Consider the following 21,962-nt stretch of genomic DNA (forward strand, 5'->3'; position numbering starts at 1 on the left):
CAAAGAGGTTCAAAACCAAAACACAGTGATGAAGTGGGAGTTTCTGTGCCAAGTGCCAAGCGAACCTGAAAGGTTAGTTTACTCTTTAATGAAATTCCTGCTTCAAAGTCTCCATCTCTTTTTCACCAGGGACCAGCGCTTTCTTTAAGCAATGTTTAGAGGACACGAGTCTGCAAGGGTAATCATCCTCGCCTCTGGCAGGAAGAGCTCTCGCACTAGCATTTCTGAAAAGGGTCTCTTTGTGAATAATTGAATTTGTCTCTGGAGTGCAAGATTTCTTTTTCTGTGGGACTGACTGCAGCTTTGCTTCTTCCTTAGTTACAACTTACTGTAATTGAGGCAGAAAAATTGTATTGCAGTGGCGGGTTTTGTGAGCACGATGCATAATACAGTGATTGCCATGGAAAGAGTCATTTGTAGTGTTCCAAATGCCTCCTCCAGTAGCAAACGGATCTGCAGAAAATAATTAGAGGATCCCCCACTGCCACCCCCCACTCCCACACAAGGGGAAAATAATTAATGCTGCATGAAGTGTCCCTGTGCAGCGGGGAGAGCCCCGTGCTGCAATGCACTGCTGGGGACCCATCCTGGGTGATACTCAGAGCCCATCAGTTCCTGCCACTGCCTGGGACACAGGGGACTAACATCCAGGCTTGTCCAGCCCAAAAGAAAATGCTGTGGTTCACATATCCACTGACAAGGTATGTCACTTGCTTGGGCACAGCTTCTTTTCCTCTAAAACCTCCCAGCCTCGCAGTGATTTCTGAGTTTCTCTTGAACAGCAGGAAAAATCTGCACATCCCAATGCTGAGACACTCATCCCTGTAGCTGCCCCACCAAGGAAAAGCCGAATACAGAGAGATATACTTCTTCCAGCTACCAACAAAGTCTGCTGTCCCTGGGCATGTTTCAGTACCACCTCTCATCCCTGCCATCCATAACCTGGTGTGTGACATCCAGCTGTGGCACCTACAAAGCTGCCTGTGAGTAACTTTTCAGGAAAGTGGTAGTGGGGGAAGAAGCTCTTATAATAATTTGCCCTGCTGTGAGCAGGACCTCAAGTCTTGCTCCAGGGAAGAGAAGTCTCCCTGCCAGCAGGCTAAGTGGTGTGTCTCAGAAGTGGTTTTTGATGTCATAGGCAGAGGTAGGGCTTAGCTCTTCATGCACATGAATGTCAGCAGCAGGGTGAATGCCTGTTTCAGAATCTGGGCTTAAGGCAGGAATTGGGGCAAAACTCAGCTCTGAACTGAACAAAAATCCATCGAGCTGAGAGATTTCTTTCTTGTCTGTCTTTCATCACCAAGCGCAGCAACGGCGCTGGGTGGCTGCATTCAACCAACACAATGTAACGTGGCAGCAGTATATTTTTAGAATATTATTTTACGGGGTGAACAAATTCCAAGGGCAACATACAGGGATATAGTAACTTGAAAAAGCTGCTCAGGGATTTCTGTGGCTATTGAATATGCCACACAGCACTTGGGCTGTCTTGTCAAATTGGGATGCATATTTCAGATCAATAAAAGGGCTCATTTAAGACTGTTTTTCTCTGTGTTACACAAAATATATTCTCTCATGGTACAAAGCTTACATGACCTGATCAGCAGGAGAAGTAAAGGTAACTCCAATCATGAATGAAAGCCCAAATTTTAGATTAAAGTCTAGTTTTCTTGGACTCCAGTATCTGCAGGAAATCTCTGGGTTCTTTGTGGTCTCTGCTCTGAACTGGAAACCAGAACATATCTCTTTAATATTTTTACTCCCTTCTGTGGCTGTCAATTGCAATGGCTTGACTATTCAGTTCACCCTCAACTTCAGGACTTGTTAATCCTCTGGGACAGGTCTTTCTCAGGTTTCTGAATGACAAGCAGAGATTTCCTCCCCAGGGACAATTCCTTTAGTAGTAACCAGGGCACCCAAGCAGTAACCAGGGCACCCAGTGCATTTCCTACAATTGCTTTTAGTGCATTTTCTCAGGTAGAGGAAGCAAAACAAGAAACTGTGCAGAAGCATTTATCCTCCAAGAAGTGTGGAGCCCTGACTGCAGCCTCTCCAGCACTATTATCTGTTCCAGCTTGAGCTGGAAGGATAAGCCCTTCCAGCCTTATCCCAGCTGAACATGCAACCAAAACATTGTATGCACACAAATTAGGGAAGCAGTATTGATGCTGTTTACATCTGGTAGTGCACAAAATAGGGAAATGACTAGTGAGGACTTCCTTTTTCACTTTGTACTTTGCATCCTGGAGCAATGGGGAGCTCCATAGTGAGCAAATGTTGACAGTCAGGAAAAGACATGCCAGGACCCAGATGACTTAGGGATGGACCAGCCACCCAAGAGAGGGCACTGCTTGTAGAGACAATAGCCTGTTTAAGGGACTGTGACACTTGTCTTCTCTGCCCTGGTGCATGGACTGTAATCATTTCTCTCCCAAAATCCCAAGAGTGGGTTGTCCTTGGTCCCCCAAGAATGGAGCTATCAGGGGCAAAAAACCTCCTTCCTGGCTATCCTGCCACACACCCATCCCACCTCGGGAGGAGCCAGCAAGTACTGTATGTCTACACTGTGTATATGAGGTGTCCTGCCCTTCTCTTTTTGGTTTTGGGGAAAGCAGTACGATAAGCAGGAACTCAAACCTGTTTCTTTCTGAAAAGCTGCCAGCAGCAGATCCAGTTTGCATAAGACTTGCCTGCAATGAGGTGCTTTGCTGGCAGGTGTGTGCCTAGCTCATGGAAATGCAGCATGCTTTGAGGACAGCTCAGAAGGATGTACAGGTGACCTGCAATAAGGACAGGTGACAGGACTGGCAGGAACCATGCTTTTCTGCCTGAGGGTGCTGCCATTACCAAAGCTGACAGGTGAAGGACGGTGCAGGGGTTAACCACACCAAGGGATGTTGCCGTGTGTGATGCTGTAATTCTTCATCTTGCAGGAAATAATTAATGGGCTTCTCAGGAACGAAAAGGAAAAAAATGTGAATGTAGAAAACTCTCAATTCACTCTATAATAGTTTAGGGGGATTGGTTTTGTTATTTTGCTGGGGTTTTTAAAGATACTGAGTATAGAGAGTCTAGAAATAATATATTTGAGATATTCTGGACTAACATGTGAAGAAAATGAAGCTGGGGGGAAAAAAGTGGGGTTTTTTGTATGCCAGCTACCATGTAGTACGCAGAAAACACAGAGTCATCAACGTTGGAATAGACCTTCAAGTCCAACCACTGACCTAGCACCATTATAATCACCCCTAAATCATATCTCAAAGAAGTTATTTATTCAACCTTAGACACTTGACATGTTTTTGAGAGCATGTAAACCACTAAACTGCTTATTCTGAATTTATCTGAAAAGACAAAGAGAAAAAAATTGGTCTACAATGTGGGCTTGCAATGTAGACAATGTTTTCAACTTAAAGGTTTCACAAGATGTACTAATTTTATCACTCTGGCAGGAAACTGAGGCTTTCACATTTAATGAAGCATTTCTTTGAAGTCACGCTAAGTGACTATGTTGCACATCTGCACGGGGCAGACCATTTCAACTTCCTTTTCTGAGTCCCTGACAGGAGCACCAAGAGAGATACATATTTACCAGAACTTCATCAAGTGAAGATGGAAAAAAGGTGGCTCTTCTGTCTCTTTTGTTTCCTCTGGGTGCCCAGCATCACAGGTAGGAGTATCCATGGGATACTTTGATTCATTTTGTGATGGAGGGTGGGGAGGAGCAGGCTGGGCTTAGTGTGTCTCACTAGTGTGTCTCATGGCTACTGGCAATGATTTACTGTTTCCTGACAACTTTCTAATCACCCTAGTTATAATGTGCAACTAGTAAGGAGTAAATGGCTTGTGCTGACTAGCAGATCACTTCATTCAAATTGCCTAACCTGCCAGAATAGTAAATGAGATCAGCTCATGTGTACTTAGGGCAGTGTGTGCTCATCTCGAATGGGCCAAAAGGAAAACTGCTTCCACTGAGGAAAAAAAACCAAACACCACCTTTCTCTCTCTCACACAGACACACTTGTGTATGCAGAGAGAGGAAGAATTGAAACACTGCAAGGCAAGGGTAAATTGTACAGCTGCAAACCTTTAAATAGAGTCTTCCCTTCTCCTTCCTCTCCCAGCTCTGTGTGCTGTGTTAAAGGCTTGAGAAACAAGTTTGTCATCAGAGCAAAACTTTCAGAAAAGTAGAGTAAGGAGGGCTGCATCCCTGTTAGAGGGAGTTTAAACCAAGAAAAAAATTCATGTTCTCAACACCCTCCACCTACCACCCCCAAAAGTCTGATCATGCACAATGCAGGAATACTTATTATCAGCTTGTAGGATACACATTTTTCCAGTTAATAAAGGAAAAACTGCATGTATCTGACTGGCATGGTAAGATGCATCTCAGAATCTGACATAGCCTGTTCCTGTTTTCTTCATCACTGAGGCAAACTGGATTTAAAAGAAAGGAAAAATAATTAATATGTGTATCCATAGAAAATAGAAATTCTCAAATGCAAAGAAAGAAATAGAAGCCTCAAGACATACACATGTAGGAGAGCAATACTAATTAGAGAAAAATAGGACTTGGGTTTTTTTTCCCCTCAGGATGAAATCCTCACTGAAGTCACTCTAAGGTGAAAGTGGACACCACCATGCCCTTTGTAGAGGTCAGACACCTAAATGTCTGTGAGTTACTCCAGGAGGTTTCAACTGGAGTACAAGTATGAGCTATTGGACAGTATTTGATTTGGAAAAACAAAGGTGACATAAAATGAGAGTGCTTATATTGAGATGCTAACAAAAAGTTAAGAACACTTTTGCATGAAAGGGTTTCAGTTAAAGTAACCTAACATGCTAGGCTACTAACAAATAACACAAATTAAAATGTTGTTTCTACATATATAACTTTTTCATCTTAATATAAACTACTCAAGTGATTATTCATAGACATTCTTTACATGATCCTTTGACCTCATACAGCACCAGCATGAATATGAGAGTAAGCTTGTTATGTGTCTTTTGCCTTGTAGTCTGATCATAAGATTGCTAATTGCTTTTATCCTTAACTTTTACTGGTGCAAAACTTGCAGTGAAATCAGTGAGCATGTCCTATAATAATCTCCTTGGACTGACAAAAATAGTTTTCAGTAATTTTTCTCACAACACTTGTCATTCGGGCTAGTTTTTATTTACCCTCTTACCTCATCCCATCTCTTTGAACACAACTAAAAGATGAACAGAGCAAGTGCAGCAATGAAACAACAGAGATTAATGTTAGCCATGTCCATTCAGTAGCTTTGTTCTCCCCACACCCAAGCTCTACGTGTCCATGTCACACTTCAGTGGATCGGTACCAAATCTCAGCCACCTCTGTGGGGATGTGGCACCCTGCCCTTGTTCCTTTTCCCTGTCCAATCAGAGCTGATGGTGCACTGGGTCCCTGTATTGCTCCTGGCTGAGCTGGCAGAGTGTGGAGCACACTGCAGGCACCATCAAGGTTGCCTGACCTCTGACAGGGCGTGCCCTGGCTTATGTGCCCCAGAGCCCTGCACCACATGGCAGAGCACATGTCAAAGCAAAGAAATGAGTACGCACTTTTTTCAGGTGAAGGAGGCGAGCAGTGGGCACTTGCTGCCGTGGGGAGCCTGCAGTGTGCCTGGTGGGACTGCAGGGCAAATTCCCAAAGCAAATACACATTGATATTATGATACACAGGGAGGATAAAATCCAATGTAGAAGGGGGGTGACAAGTCTATATCTAAGAGCAATTGCACAGTTCATTTTTTCTGTGGACCTGCATGCCCTTTTAGAAAAGGGACTTCCTGTATATGGCTCTGTGGGTGTGATTGATTACTTGTCTCACTATGATTCCCCCATCCATAAATTCTTCATCTCCTTGAGTTTGTCAGTATCCTGCATACAGGAGTTTGGGGACTGCAAGACTTACTCATAGGAGGGAGAAAGGGAGATAAATCAATTTTATTACAGCAGCAGCTAAACCAAGTAGTACAGGCTCCTGCTGAAAGCCCCTTCACTTCATCGATCCATTACTCCTTTATATGGCACACTAAGGACTGCCACCTGCTTTATGAAATTAATTGAGGAAGAAACCATACATACCAGGGCAACTCACTCTGACACTGAGACAGGCACTCGTTTAGGGCATGCAGGAGATGTTTAATAACATGGAGGAAAAGGAACAGCTTTCTCTGCCAAAGCAGCAAAGGCAAAGGCAATGGGCGGGAGAGCCGGTGTGGGGCAGAATTAGCCAGCAGGGATAACTCATTTGTTCTTGCAAAAAGAGCGGGGGAATAACTGGGCCCAGTTTCTGCTTTATTTATATTACTTGAAAGATTTCCATTTTCACAGAGGCCCTCAGAGCTCCCATTTCTCTCCCACAAGCGTGACAGGAGCCCTCTGCGCTCTTCTAGATGTGCATGCATTTGCTTCCCCAGTTCTCTCTCTGCAGTCTGTAATGGTGGAAATTTGCTGTAAAACTCCTCCCTGGAAAGCCTATAGTTACAGTTGTAGGGTCTTCACAGTTGTCTGTGTCTAAGGCACCAAATCATATTGAAGACGGCTTAGGAAAAGCTTTGTTTAAACATTACTTGCACTGAAAATGATCCTGTTTGTTTTTAAGGCCAGTCTAGAGACGTCATTACCCAAACAGAAGTGGTCCGCGCTCTGCCAGGTACTGATGTGACCCTGGTGTGTCTCTTCCCAAAATCGCACACCACCCACATAATACAGACACAGTGGTCCAAGACTGAAGACAGCCATTCTGCCAAAATAGCTGTTTATCATCCCACTTATGGCACTCATTACTTCAAATTTTCTGAGGCTTCTTACAATTTTTCGGTGTCCTTCAGCACTAGGAAGTGCTGCAGCCAGGATGTCACAGAATCTTTGTGTTCCACCAATCCAAACACCATGTCTGAATGCAACCAGTGGGCTCTGCATCTGAAAAACGTTACCGTCACCCTTAGTGGGCAGTACAAGTGCAGTTTTGCTACTTACCCATATGGGACAAAGGCTGCAAAAATTCAACTTATTGTCAAGGCAGAAGGTAAGTGATGATGAAGGAGATGTTGCTTTATCCTTACAGGGGTGGGGGAGAGTATCAGGATAGACGAACATTTCTTGGTCGGTGATGGTGACCTGTTTGGAGTTTGCAGTGGTGCCATAGAATGTCGCTGCTACAGTTCCCTGTTTACCAGGCCCTCTTTAGTTGTTGTTATCCAGCTCGTGATTAGGAAACCTTATTTGTTTGGAGGAATATGAAGCAAGGCCAAAAAGGTATTGAGATGGGAAGTTTCTGCATTTTTATTTTGGAGAAACATGCCGTGGAGAACACTGGATGAGCAGCTCAGGATATGGCGGGACCAAGGATGGTGCATCTCCAAACCGTGCTGTGCTGCTGCTAAGGGTGTGCAGCACTGGGCACCAGAAAGAGAAAACACCATTATCTGGTTCAGACTGAGGGCTGGGCTCTGCAGGGCATGCTGGGTGTTAGCTCAATGTCCCTACTGTCAAAAACACACTGGAGCAAAACAGGGGATTGCTTAGGACAATCACAGGAACAGAGACTTGGCTGCTTCTGTCAGCCAAAAGAAAGCTGTAAAGCAGCATGACTGTTCTCGGTAAGTAAGCCTCAGGGGAGTGTGTGAACTCTAGGGAGGATATTTAAATTATCCCAGCAAAGGAGCAAATTGATTTAAATAGACGGTAATGGATTTGACTACAAATTAAACAACAGTGGCAATTGTTAGTGCAGCAACATTGGGAACAGCTATTTAGTGTCAGCAGTGAGGGCAAAAGTCCAAATTGCTGTGAAGATGGAACTGGGCAGGGACACTGAACAAGCCTGCTGTTCTGCACATGGGGGACTGGATTTGATGACCCCAGAAACCTCTCCCTGACCCAGGTTTCTGCTAACAACCCAAGCAGGATTAAAGTAAATGCAACAAACCCGGCACGGTTTCAGTTCAGAGCTGTAAGGCCAACATGCTCACTCTGCTTTTGCCCAGGGCTGTTGGTGTAGCAAACATTCAAGGGTTAGGAGCAGGGTGGGTGCAGGTTATTTTAAGGGTAGCAAAGGGCAGCTCTGCTCCTACTGCCCTTTTACCTTCATGATGAGGCCAGACTGGTGGCAGGAGGGACGTTGGTTCCCATGCTGGATCACACTGGTCCTGCAGCAGGAGGAGGTTCTGTGCAAGACTAATATGCAGGAATGTTTAACCCTCACTCCCTGATGGCCCCTGCATGGCAGTGGCTCCAAGCATTTCCGTGCTTTTATCTTGAAGACACACCTCGGGCAACCCTGCAGAACCTTCCTGCCCTGATGAACCCACAGGGGCAAAATGAGAGCCAGCACCTCTGCACAAGCCACAGAGGATGGGTGTGTTTAAACAGTACACGTTGGATAACCATGCCAAAGATAAATCTGCTGCTCCACCCGCTGTACAGGGGTGTGCTATGGTAGGTTCCTCTTGGGGAATTTTCCTGTGCTTCACAGGGCAGAGCAATTGGATCAAGGGGAGTGCAGTGAGGTACAGTGCTGGTAACCCTGTGAAACCCTCCTGTGTTTCTGTTCCTCATACCATGTGTTCTCTGTCTCTTTCTTAACACAATAACAGTGCTAATCAGGCATTGCTCCTTTTCTCTTGCTGGTGCCCTTGGTTGATATGAGCATGTTCAACACTGTTATTGCCATCTATGTGTTAAGCGTGGGCAGCTCTTGTTCATATCAGCATCGCTGTGGCTTTTTTTTGTAGCTACCTGAGGTAGCAAGCTGTGATACCAATAGCTGTTTGCTAGAGAGAACTAAAAAATTCAGTTTGCTACCTCTTGCAGGTTTGTATTTTAAGGTAACCAGATCTTTTGCAATGAACCACTTCCACACAAAAGAAGGCAAAACCCCCTTAATCCAGTCTATGAGTGGAGTGGATAAGGGTGCTAGTCACTGACGAAGTAGTTTCCAACTACGTCAAACTGAAGTGAATCCAGATGGATTCAGCTTGTAGATACTGCTAAAAGCCTGTAGAGCAGCAGGCCTGCATAGGACAGGCAAACACAGAGGAGCTTAACCAACAGGCTGTTAATGGAGACAGGAACAGAAATGGGGGAGTGGGAAACAAGCAGCTGGGACGTGACTGTAAGAACAGGCAGAGACTGTTTGCAGGCTGAACTTCTGGGGTGACCACTCATGTCTGTACTTGTTGTATGTTTCACGGCACTTTTACGTGGTAGATTGTCCCAACAAAGTCTCCTGTGCAGCTTTCTTCCTGGACAAGCTATAGATTTGCTTCTTTTGTCCTTGTCTTATCCTTTCTGCATTATCCAGCCCCTTAGGGCTTCTGCACTCTGCGTCCTACTGTGAGAGCTGGCTCCTCAGCTGCTTCACTCTGGTGGACTGTGCAGGAAAGCTGCTTCTGCCACTGGGTTTCCTGGTCACAACTCTGGGCACTGCCTTTCTTCACATCCCTGTGGCACAGGCTGTGTGCTGGCATCGTTGCTCTGTGCTTGCGTACCAGATACAAAGGAATTTACAGTCACTGTGAAGTCCCCACTGAGAAATAACGCGACAGTCCAGGACAGCTAGATATTCTCACTCCCCCTGAGATAAAAAAATAAAAGAAATACATATCTACTCCATCTCAACATGCAGACCAGAGCTACCAGGGGAGCAAAGCTGAAGAGTTTCCCTGCGGTGTGCTCTGGTGCCTGCCTGCAGGGAAGAGGGAAGGCAGGTCACAGCAGGCAGGTAGGATGTCACAGCAGGCTGTGGCAGGGAGGATGGCACAGCAGGCAGCACCACACTATCATCCACTGCACAGCTGGGGGTCAGAGAGGCCAGTGCTGACCACACCACTCGTGGCACCTCCAGCCCATCACCTCTGCTCTTCCTGTTTGAGTGCACACATGCACCCCACTTCTTAGCCACAGCTGTGCTCTTTCCAGTGCACCACTCCGCCCTCCCACAGCTGGGCTGGAGCCCTGGGCTGGGAATGGGTAGGATAGGAAATGCTGAAATGCCTTTTCAAATGGATAAGAAAGAGTAACAAGTTTTCTGCTTCTGGAAGTGGGCAGATTGGAGAATAAAACCAGGAGCAGTTACACTGAAAAAAGGGGGTTACTCTTAACCTGACTGACATGCTGAATACCATGCTTAGAGAAAAGAAGGTCTGCAGATATCTTCAGAGAAAACGAAATACGGGTGGACAAAATTGATGTGAAGGTTTATTGCCGCAGGAAACAAAAAATTGTTAGAGAAAAATTGAAGCTTCAAATTATTCTCAGCTCGAAAAGGAGACATCTTGATCCTGCAGTTAAGAAAAGCTTTTGTAGGAATTGCCAAAAATTCAGGTAAAGCTGTGAATTGAGTCATGAAACTACATCTAGAATCAGATGTAGGGCTTTCACTTAACAAATGTGTCTATTGGTAATGGCTGAAAATTACAGTTCCATTCTAATCAAAAAAGTGTCTGTTCATTGAACAGAAGACTAGTCAGTGTTGGTTTTCAAAGCACAATGAACATCATGTTTCTGATTTTCCTTCTTGGGCTTTTTGTTGTTGTTACAATGATAAAAGAGGAGCAGCACTACCTGAAGAAAGTGTGGTTAAACCAGACTTTAGAAATTCCATGCCTTGAGGACACGACCTCAGAAAATTTGTCCACTTATCCTTTGAAATGGCTAGTGGTAAGTACTTTTCATCTCAGGTATAAAGTACAGAAAGGACTACAAGGTATTTCTGCAGACTGAAACAGAAATGTTCTACTCTAGTGTGTCCTGCAGAACCTGCTAAACAAAGCATATCAGTCACATTGGACTGTGATAAAAAAAGGGAAAAAATATAAACACGGGTTTGCCACATACACACCATGATAGCTGTTAAAGAAACAAAGAGGGAATTTTTTTATTTTTTTTTAATTTTTCAGGACCACACACAGAGCAGGGCCACAGACAGTGGCAAATATAACAGAAGTAAAATATTTCTTGTGTTGGATTTCTCAGGGTTTTTTTTCTCTAGTGAGGCTTTAGGATCTGAAAAATACATGGTTACTGTGTAGGGTAGTAAGATATCAAGCTGCTTTGAGATAAAAAAAGGTACTGACTAATATTTTTGGTTTTGTTAACCTCTGTGTCACGGATGCCCACTGAAGACATGCAAACCTAGCTGTCAAACTAAGCACATGAAAAACTACTTTAAAGCAATTTGCTGTGAGATGTAAAGCTTGCTATATTTTTGTACTTTATCTCACTCTGGATAAATATTTATAAGCATGTTTTAATGTAACCTTTTAACATTCATTTCAGCATATAAAGATAAGTATCAGCAAGCAGTCCCTTAAGCTTTGCCTGTTCATTTATATCCATTGTCACTGAGGAGCTGTAACTGTTGAGGGTTTTCTTAAAGGTGATTTTCAAATATTTTGGGTTTTTTAACCTTTTGTCCTGATTCATTCTTAATATTAAAATTTTAAGGGAACATCCTTGTCCTTACTAATTTTTAGTTTTGCTAGTTCACTCTACAAAGTAGCAGAAGAAAGGAGAAAAAAACCCCAAAGGTCAGCACAATGACATATGTGGATTGCCATGTGTCATGCAGAGTAAAGCTGGCAAATATGTACTGGCACAGATGTCCAAGATGTACCTCTATCTATAGGCTATACCTATATCTAAGGGTGGCTGCCACACAGATAATAAAAGGAGATGACTTTTGGTTAGTATTATCAGATTCTAGCTATTTAAAATTCTAAAAGAGCAAAGTTTTTTCTGAAATTTCAGTCGTATTTAATATGTATGGGATGTTCAGCATAACTTAAAGACTGGTGCAGTGAGAAAGCAGCTCTGTTGTCCTCTCTGCAGGATACAGAGATCAGGATTCATCAGACACAGCTATTTACTCCATATTTTATTGGTAAGAAGATGACCACTCTTGGTGTTGAAATTCTGGGAGAGAATGTATTCAGGAAAAAAAAATAAATGTTGCAAATGCTAAGGGTGAGAGGGAAGATTTTTTTAGTGGGAATAGAGTTGGCCTACAAAAATATTTTTCTCTCTGGGTGTCCAGTCTTCACAATATGGTGGGTTTTTGTTTTCACAGGGTGACAATGGCAGGAAAGAGGAACTTGTGACCAAGGAGCCCTCCTGTCCTGCTGTGTACAGGAACAGCAGCGCAGTGTATGGGCAAAGAGTCCACCTGGCTTTGAACAACACTTTACAGATTTTCCCCATCAAAATCACTGATGATGGCAGGGTCTTTTCCTGCCACGTGGTGTTTCACCCAGAGAGAGTCCGGAAGAGCAGCACCACTGTGAGAGTATACGGTAAGGGGCTTATGCCAAGTGCTTCCTTGCACTTGGAAGGGTAATGCTCCTGTCTGGTTCTGCAGCCAATAATTTGAAACACACTGTTTGTTGTTTTTTCTTAAGATAAACATATTTACATTGTAATTTTTTCAGTTGCAACGAGGTAAAATGCTAGAAAATAACCCTTTAGTTCTTAGAAGAATTTGAGGCCATTCCTTCAAGTCCTTCAGTTTCTGGAATTAAAAAACAGTAGATTCGTTGCACATATATCACCCCCACTGGCAGGCACATGGCCATTATCTTCCCCTGATGTGTAGGTTTTTGATTGCAGGCTACAGGTCATCAAGATCTCTGTGCCCCAAATGACCATGCTGCCTGTGGTTAGGAAATCGTGGCCAAAAGTTAGTAAGCAGTTTGGAACTACTGTTGTTGCAAAGTCACATCCTCGAAGGTATGTGATATTAAACTGCTGCCGAACACTCTGGCTCTGGAAATGAGGGTCCTGGCTGGGGAGTCTCCAACTGGTCAGGAGTGGTGTAGCCTCTGTACTGCAAACATGTGGGCTGCCATTTCATGCTGGAAACCTTCCCCATCTTTAATTACTTGCTCTGTTCCCTTTCTAGTGGCTTAGAAACTCTACTCTACAATTGCTGAGGTACAATTGAACCAGAAAAATGCTGCCCACTTGAAAACCAGGCTTTGTTTTCTGTTTATAAACCAGTTGGTCTGGAAAACATATTTCCAAAGCTTCTAAAATGAATGGGTGTTAAACAGTGGGTCTGTCAACAGTCCCTTGACTGTAGCTAATTGTCCAAGGAAGCCCACACCTTGAGGCTGGCATGGCCATATGAGGCTGATTCTCTGAATAAACAGGAAGGTTCAACAGGGAGCAGCAAAAAAAAAAAAAAGAAAAATATGTCTGGGGGCTGTTAGTCACTGATGTAAAAGAAATAAAAATAGAAGTTAATGATCTGAAATCCCCTCTTGCGTTTGCATGATTCAGACACGGGTTTTATTTTAAAATATTGACATTTGTCAAATAGCGACAGTGTTACCTGGGTAATTGTTCAAGTATACTAACATACTTGAACTCTCCCTCCCCTCCATCACTGCTGATGCTCTCACCTTGATTTCTGTGTCTGTTAGCCTAAGAGGTTGCTTTATTTGGATTTTCCCAGAATTACTGTGAGGTGTGTGCTTGTCTGTGCGTGCGCCCACATCAACATACTAGCACAACAGGGTAGAGAGGCAAACAAGAGAAGGCAATTGTGGCTCTTGGTGGTGAACAGCCCATGTATTTCCCAGTAAGTGCTGGCTGGCTTTGAGGGTGCTGTGCTGTCAGCCTCTCCCACAGGGGTCCTGAGGGCAGGGTTAGGTGCAGGGGCTCCCTGAGAGCCTTGAGGTTTGTAGTGGGTGCTAAAGGAAAGTCTCTCAGACTTCAAGGAAATAGAGTCCACATCTCGGAGGAAGTGTGGTTTTGTGCTCCTAGCCCTTCTACATCTGATATTTTGCAGGTAAAATAACTATTTTGCATCCGGTCTCACTCTTTTCTGTTACTATTCCCTGAAGTCATGCTGCTTATGATTGCATCATACCAGCCTTTCTCCATTTACCTCTCTTGTCCTGCAGCAGGATGTGAGGCCAAGAGCAGAGGGTTTAGAGCCTCCCCTGCACCATCACACATACCTGTGCACCACTGGCAGGGCAGAATAGGCAGAGACAGTGGCCAGAATAATCCAGCACTCTCTTGGTGACATCTGGGGACAAAGAGCCTTTTCAGATGAGAACCCTTCTCTTTTTCCTTGTGCTTACCAGGGAATAAAGAAATGAACTTTTATGTCCTAACAGTTAGATCCAGCCTCAAATGGCTGGGACAGAATCTAGAGATAGTATGTGTATACAGCATCAACAGCACATTATATTGGTTATATCTGTTGTCTTGGCCATTAGCAAGGACACAGCTAGAGAGCAAAGCCCAACTGAAACCTGGGGAGATTTTTCCATCTTGGCAATCCCCCTGTCACCCAAACACTCCTGCAATTGAACCCCATGGGCTGGGTGTTATGAAACAGGGGAGAGGGCAGGTGATGTTACCTGCAGAAAGCTCCTTGTGCAGGATCACTCTGACAAATGCTTCAGGCAGGGCTAAACACAGCAGAGACAGACCAAGTCTGAGGGGCAGTGAAGTGGCAATTCCTCACAGTTGAGAGCTGGGCAGGAGAGGATGGGAAAGGCCTGAAAAAGTCTCTCAATGAAGTTGAGAGTCTTCATAAGTTGAGTAAAGACAGATGTTTGAAAAAGAGAGCTTTTTTTAAGGGGGTACTTTTGGACTGAAATACTTTAAAATATTTCTTTTCTAGGACAGAGTTCTTTAGATACAAGTTTCTCAGAAAACATACGGCCTTTTCAAGTCCAACTTCACCAAATATTGATTTTCCCTTTTTGTAACAGTAAAAGCTCAACCACAGAAACTACTGAACTAAATATTGAATTTCCACTAGATACAAAACATTGGTAAATATCCTAGCAAGGCAAGTGAACGTCAAAATGTTAACAGAGGCTAAGATGTTAATTGCAAAAGATCTATTAGATTATTCAGAGCTATGCATGAGAGCTATGCATGAGAGTTACCCAGCAAATATGCCTTCTGAAAAAGCAGAAGACAGCATCCAATGCAGATGTGGAAAAGTGTGCCTGTTCTCATCAAAAAACAAAGAGAGCATGCACTAGACTAGACATCATTTAGTCTCCCAGGCAACTTTTTGCTGAGATTAGAAGATCTAGTTTATCAGACTTTTTCTAACATCTGAAAAAGTATGCTTGTCTTCTGCCAGCTCCACGACCATCTGTACAGTTTTGGCAAGGCAGAAACAAGAAGGAAATCTTAATACATTCATTTTCTGATAGGAAGAATCTACCAACCTACCTCCCAAAACAAAACAAAACAAATGAGTAAAGAGCAAAACCAAGGAAAAAATATTAAAAAAAAAAAAAAAAGGAAACTTCATCCAAAAGTACCCTGAGTCCAAAAAACCATAAGGCTACGATAATTAAATACAGGTCATGACCAGGCATAATCCGTCAGTAACATTAAGCAGAAAAGTGGAAATTAAAAGAAAAAAAAGAAGTCAGGAGAGTCCTTAGAGGATTAGCCATATAATACAAGAGAGAAACTTGAGCAGTTCAGCTCAGAGGGGAATGTAAGGGAATATAACAGGGTAAGAAAAAAGAGGAAAGTATCTTAATGGTAGAGAATAAAGTGAGGTTTAAGTTGGAAAGAGAAAGAATTACTGATCTCCTAACAAATCCAGGGGCAGCACTTGTTTCCACTCCAGTTTCAAGGCTCAGAAAAGGCCAGAAGTACAATTTACCTGAGGCTTTTGAGAGTTTTTAATATATTAACACAGTTTCAACAGTCCTTACTTAACAAGTCAGTTAATATTACTCCAAAGCAGGGATTCCGATGGCTACTTTAGAAATGCCCACTTAGAAAGGTTTACAGTACCTGATAGCTTTAATTTGTACAGTCAACTTCACCCAGAACCAACATGCTGCAAAAAGAAAACACTTTTTCCATTTCATGTGGATGTGGTCATCCACAGCCTGCTGCTCTGATGTGAAGGTGAGCTCTGGGCTTCCTGGCAAGGCAGGAAGCATCTGTGGTGTGACACTGCCACACGTCTGTCCAGGTGACAGCACGTGGGTGGCTGGTACCCAAAACCAATCAATGTTTTTGGAGATGGCTGAAGCCTTTGGAGATGACTTTGATTGGCAAGCACCCAGAGGAACCAACAACCGGGGTGTGTTTCATTTCATCAGGCCCAGGAAGGGTGACTCTGCTGCCGGAGCTGTGACTGCAGGATGCTTTCATCTTGTTTCCCCAGCAAAGCCACCCTAGAGTAGTTTAGATAGACACTGAAACACATCATGAATCCTGTGGCAGTAGCTGCTGATCTGTGCTTGTAAACCACTTCCTTGACCTCAAATTGCAGCTGTGCAAGCTTTTATCTTGCTACTTGTGTGGGTGGGGTTAGGATTTAATTTCAACTCTTTTTATGAAACAAGGCTGTTAAGTCTTCTTAGAAGCTGTTACTGTGATCTTCAGTGTCCATTTCACTAATACATATATGTTTGCTTTCCAGCTTACCCTGAGATCTCTGTTAGCCTGCAGGAGGGCTCAGCTGGCACCTCGCAGAAGGTGAGCAATTTTGGAGCAAAGAGTAAGGCCTGTGACTGCCACCGTGCCACCCCAGCAGAGCCAGGCAAGCTGAGCTGAATCAGGCATGGGTGGAACATCCAAACTGACAAAGCTCACAGGTCAATGGGCACGGCAAAGAGTTAATGTCAGCTGTTCCTGCCCTTCCCTCTGAGCAATTTCCATCCTCACAGCAGTGAATTTCTTTGGTGAGCACAAACTTGACCAAGCTAAGGGCTTCTCTGATGTGTGGGCAAAATCTGGTTTTATGTTAGCCCTGGGGAAGACTCCAGGACAGATCAAGAGGCTATGTGGTTTGCAGGGGGCTGCAATTCTCCCTTTCCCTCCCCATCTGCTGGCTACTACCCAACAATCTCGAGCTGCCCTCTCCACACTGCATAAAATCCCTCTCTGAAAAAGGTCACCTGCTACCCAGGATGCTGCTCCAGGGGGTCAGGAAGAGGCACCCTCTACCTTCCCCACAGCCCCCCTTAGGACAGGGAGGAGCAGGTGCTGTGGGAACAATGCTTGGAGCACAGACATGGCCTAACACGCTGATGAAAAGGTGGTGATCGTGTTGGGTATAATGTATCACACTGCAAGCCTATCTCATCTGGGGCAGTCAGATGCCAGTAGAGCAACTAGATCTAAATCTGAGAGTCCCTATTTAGAGATGAGCAGTTACCCATGTGTTTTGGGGCCTCTGCTTTCTCACATGCTTGGTAATGGCAAAACCTAAAGGTCTGCAGATCTGCAGTGGCCATACTTGGCATAAAACATATTTGTGGCCCATATGACTGACTAGCAAGCCACTCTGGCTACTAGCTAGGCTGCTTTGCTTCCTGTTCCATCTCTTCAAGTTGAAGCTTTTGGTCTGTGAGCATTCATCCCAAATAAAGGTTTTCCTTGGAAACAGAGCTTGTGGGCAGGCAGAACCTTGCACTAGCCATATCCACCTGCTTCAGACAAGCCATGAGTCAGTCAGTTCTGCAAAACTGACTGGTATAATTTTCCTGATGACCTATTTCCACGTGTGGTGTTGGATATTACAGGCTTTTATCTACACAGTCCTGTTGAACAGAGCAAGGGTGCTGCCATCATGAGACTGGACAATAGAAACTCCTCTGTCAGTTCTTCATCTCCAAACAAACACCAACTCCTTTACTTCTCTTTTCTTCTTTTTCTTGCAGGGCTTAAATCTAGTAAGGATATCGGATTTGTATTTCTTCATAAGGAAGCATTTATAAAAATATTATGACCTAAAAGTGCCTGAAAAATAAGGGAATAATGAAGAGAAAATAGGGGAAAGCAATACAATTTACCATGGCAGGGAAAGAGTTTCTGCTGGGTAGTTTCAGTCTTTCTACTGAATGATTGACTTCTCCTGGCTGTAATACATCAAGCTTGCTTTCAACTAAATGTGGGAGCCACTTTCTTCAAAAGTGGGAGCGAGTGGGCCTTGTGCTGCATGAGTAGCACATGCTTTTTCCTTTTTTCTGTTTAAAAGGACAAGGCAATTTCTCTTATAACAGTGCTTAGTACTTAGCAGTGTCATAACCTGCTAAATAAATGTAATTGTGAACATCCAGGCAGTATGAGGATGAGACCTCCCACCTTGCTAGTGCCCAGCCCTTCATCTAGCCCTGATTTTGAGGTTCTTCCCATCTATTGCTTGATGAGAAATTAAATGGAGCACAAAAACAGATTTTTGGAGCAATTGGCATAGAGCCAGGAGTACTGCCTCTAAAGCATCAATTTCTGGAAACCTCTTGCATATTGTGCCTACTACAAAGGTATCTAGTTTTGAATATTCAACAGACTAGGCAGTCTTTTTCATGGGATTTGTCTCTCCATCTGCCTAATGAAGGGAGGATTCACATGGTGATCAGAAGGTGTCTTACTCTCCATACACACACTGCCCATTACCAATTCCAGTGTTTTTCCATGTGGATGTTCATCACTGGAGGCAGGAGGGGTGGGGGTCACCCTACATCTTTCCAGCCACAGCCAGGGCTAGAGAGGGTTGGAGCCTTTTCATCCAGAGCAGTGGTGTGTCCCTGGACTCTCATTCAACACTGCCCACAACCAGAAAAATGAAGGGAGTGGGCAAGAAACACAATAAAGAGGAAGGAAGTGCGTCCTTCCACAGCAGGATTGTGAGTTAACAAGCACTGTCCATAAGGGAATTTGGAAGCTGGCAGCAGGGTGAGGATGTTGGAGTCTAACCTAATAACTTCCTTTTCCTGCCCCATAGCCCAGCGTGAGCTGTGTTGTGAGGAAGGCGTTTCCCAAGCCAAGCCTTGTGTGGTACGTGGACAGAGCAAACCTGTCGGAGCAGCCTGGAGGTAAAGCAACCTGTCAGTAGGACAATGGCACAGCTGTAGAAGTGGTTCCCAAGAGAAGTGATGGTTGCTCATCCCTTCCTGCCACAGGGAGCCTGCAGGAGTCTGTCTGGGTGCAAGGGAGAGTGTCAGACCTCCTCAAAGGGAACAGATGGCAAATGGCTGTGACCACAGACCCCTGCAATTGCTAGGGATGGGAACCATGGTTTGGTATAACCACACTGTTCTTGACAGATCTTTGGTAGTGTCTCAGCAAAGAAACCTGCATCTATATGAGCCTGTTTTCAGTACCAATATTATGCACAGTTTTGATTTATGATCTGGAGTGAACGAGAGGGCCTTTTTCTTTTTTCCCCAAGAAATTCCTGTTGTACAAGAAGATTTGCAAGACAGTGAAGGTTTCTATCAGATGAGGTCAACGCTGATGCTGCAAGGGACCCAAGAGACACATAAGACATTCTCATGTGCATGTCTGTTTCCTTCCCTCGGGAGTGAAATATGGAATATTTCATCGGAAGAAATATTTGTTTCATTTGGTAGGTTTTTCATAGATGAAACACATCTGAGATCTTAAGAACACCAAGCACATGTATTCACTGTTATTTAAAATACTGAAGAAATACCAAGAGTATGGAAGCTTTATTGTACAAGTTCATCTCACAGCTTGAACTTTCTGGCAGGTTTTTTAGCTCAAGTCTTTGCTTAAGCCTCTAAATGAGCTAAGAAACTCCTGCACAAACAGAAGATGCTTGCTGTTTGTTTAGGCAGTGTCTTGCTGTACTTCCCATATCCAAAAATAGATTAGCATAGCCACACGGACCAGTGAGCTATTATAATCATGTGTTTCCCACTGAGCATTTGTGGCAAAAAGTCTGCATGTGTGCAGTGCAGCTCTCTGGAAATCCAAACCCTCAGATCAGGGCTGTGTTATACATCTTCAGTGAAACTTGCAAAAGGTTGAACCATTTTGGACAATGGAGAAACTCCCCTGTAATCTGTACCATAAGGATTAGCTACATGGTTAGGGAAGTGGGTATACATGCTGTCCTGCTCTTCTGGTGAAAGCGGGAGACTCAACATTACAGACGGTTTTGGCACTTCTGAGAATGCAGGGGGGCTGGTGAGAAGATCTGACAGATTTCCTTTAGCACCCTCTTGTTCATGTCTCCTCCTCAGGTGCAAATGCATAGTGACACTTTTTTATTATTTTTATTATTGTTATTATGATCCTTGCTGCACAGACAACAGGACTGAGCTGCTGACCCCTTAGCAGCATCTGCTGGTACATCATGTACCTTGGCAACTGCTTGCATCTCAGCTATGTTCACTTGTGGCTGTGGATATGCTTATTGGTATGTTTTTCCACAAAGTAAGACTGCATCAAAAGCCAGAGCTGAATCCTCTGGAAATATAGCTTCAGAGGGAAGGGAGATAAATCACCCTTTTCTCCAAAATTACTCATTTCACCCAATTTGTAGTTTTGTAGAAATATCTTCAAATTGGAGAGCCATCAATTAAAGCAGTCTAAGTTCTTGCCTGCAGGTTATGCTAATGCCAAGATAGATCCACTCTGTATAAAAACATTAATGTATTTAGATATGACAGAAAGGAAAGAATCACATTAATTCTCAGCCATGCCTTCTGTGAAGGTGCACAGTATGACACAAACCTAAACTAAATTCTCAGCCTTTATAATTACTTTAAAGAACTGGTTTCATCTTTCTCTTTTTTTTATTCACAGACAATAAGTCTAATGAAGCTTCACCTGAAGTTTTTCCCACCATGGTTTCAGAAGGTAGGATAAATTAAGAATAAAATAACTTGGGTTGTGTTAGAGGAATCTATAAATTCCTGAAGTTGTTGTAACACTTACTACACCAAGAAACCCCTTCCTGCAGCTATGATTTCAGAGAAAATACAATACACAGATATTTTGGTGATGTAATCTATCATAATTAAGACCAAGCATAATTAAACTCCAGCCTTGAGGGGCACATAATGTTATTTCTGATGCTTCAGCTGGCATTTGAATAAAGCTCTTTCAACACTGAAGTAATAATTAAAAATAACAGCCCTGTTAACGGTTCTACCTTCTGCTTAAGTACACAGCCAAGATCCTCAACACTTTTGCCTAATTAAAGAACTGATAGAATGTTTCTTAATTTGTGTAAATGTGGTAAATCTGTGCTCTGCCCCTGCAAGTTTGTCTTATTATCAGCTTATTGCAGACAGATAAATGTTCCGTCCACACCTCAGCTGAAGCCCTTTGGAGACATCTGTCCTGGAGCAGTTTGTTCTGCTCCTCGTGGGAGGCAGCTGCACTTCAGCAGTGGGTTACGTGAGTGTGTCAGAGAAATGCTGTAGACAGATGGCATGAAAAGAAGTGTGGGTTTCTGTGTAAAAACTTCTACAAGTGCAGGTTGTGGCAAGCTCTGGGGGTTCAGCTAATACCCCACTGCACACTAGAAAGTCATCCCAGTCACTGGGGGGCCCTGAGAGAGAGACTTTGTTTTCCACTGGCCTCTGCAAGGTGATATCTCACAGGAACCCTGGCAGCTTGCATCAGGTCACCATTCTTCTTCATCTTGCACACTCTGCATAAAGTCCCTGGGAGCTGGGCACACCTCAAGGTGCCCACTGCCCAGGTTTTCTGACCTGCTGCACCTTTGCTAAGGAGTCCTTTATGTCAGCCAGCTACTGCAAAATCCCTGCTAGTGCAGGCGAGGCTAAGATGAAATGGAAATGGAAAAGCAACAGCCAAAGGAGGTACAAGTGCTTGCACAGAAAAGCAGCTGGAGAGTTGATAGTTACCTGCTTTTGCTAAGATCTGATCTGCAGAGGGTTGCTCCCACGCAGTGCCCACCACATGTGCCCAACCATACAGAGGTAGGTACCTCTGGCTGCCTTCCCAGATGTGTTTTTCTAATGGGGTGTGTGAGCTTCCATAGATTATGTCCTTCATGAAACCCTTTGGGGAGACATAATCCATCCTCCTAACCTACTCAGGGATTACTTTGCCTCTTCTCCTGGGGAAAAAAAATACTGAGAGAAGTGAGAGATCTCTTACTTAGGACATAAATGCTGCTTGGGCAGGATGGTGTCTCTGCTGCACTTGTCTGGGTG

At 43.9% G+C, this 21,962-nt stretch overlaps 1 protein-coding gene across 1 annotated transcript in view; it reads left to right on the forward strand.

The window, feature by feature from the left end:
• Positions 1 to 3,563: 3,563 nt before the first annotated feature.
• The window catches only part of CD96 (CD96 molecule), a 28,822-nt gene continuing 10,423 nt past the window's right edge, over positions 3,564 to 21,962 (forward strand). Inside the window, exons 1-8 of the mRNA XM_018076930.2 lie at positions 3,564 to 3,670; positions 6,629 to 7,054; positions 10,580 to 10,689; positions 12,098 to 12,320; positions 16,445 to 16,500; positions 18,752 to 18,842; positions 19,199 to 19,375; positions 20,581 to 20,634. Of these exons, the coding sequence (XP_017932419.2) occupies positions 3,613 to 3,670; positions 6,629 to 7,054; positions 10,580 to 10,689; positions 12,098 to 12,320; positions 16,445 to 16,500; positions 18,752 to 18,842; positions 19,199 to 19,375; positions 20,581 to 20,634 (1,195 nt within the window). The 5' untranslated portion in view covers positions 3,564 to 3,612. The remainder of the gene's footprint in view (positions 3,671 to 6,628; positions 7,055 to 10,579; positions 10,690 to 12,097; positions 12,321 to 16,444; positions 16,501 to 18,751; positions 18,843 to 19,198; positions 19,376 to 20,580; positions 20,635 to 21,962) is intronic.

The sequence above is a fragment of the Manacus vitellinus genome, unplaced genomic scaffold (assembly GCF_001715985.3).
Source record: "Manacus vitellinus isolate BGI_N305 unplaced genomic scaffold, ASM171598v3 scaffold_34_pilon, whole genome shotgun sequence".
Lineage (NCBI taxonomy): Eukaryota > Metazoa > Chordata > Aves > Passeriformes > Pipridae > Manacus > Manacus vitellinus.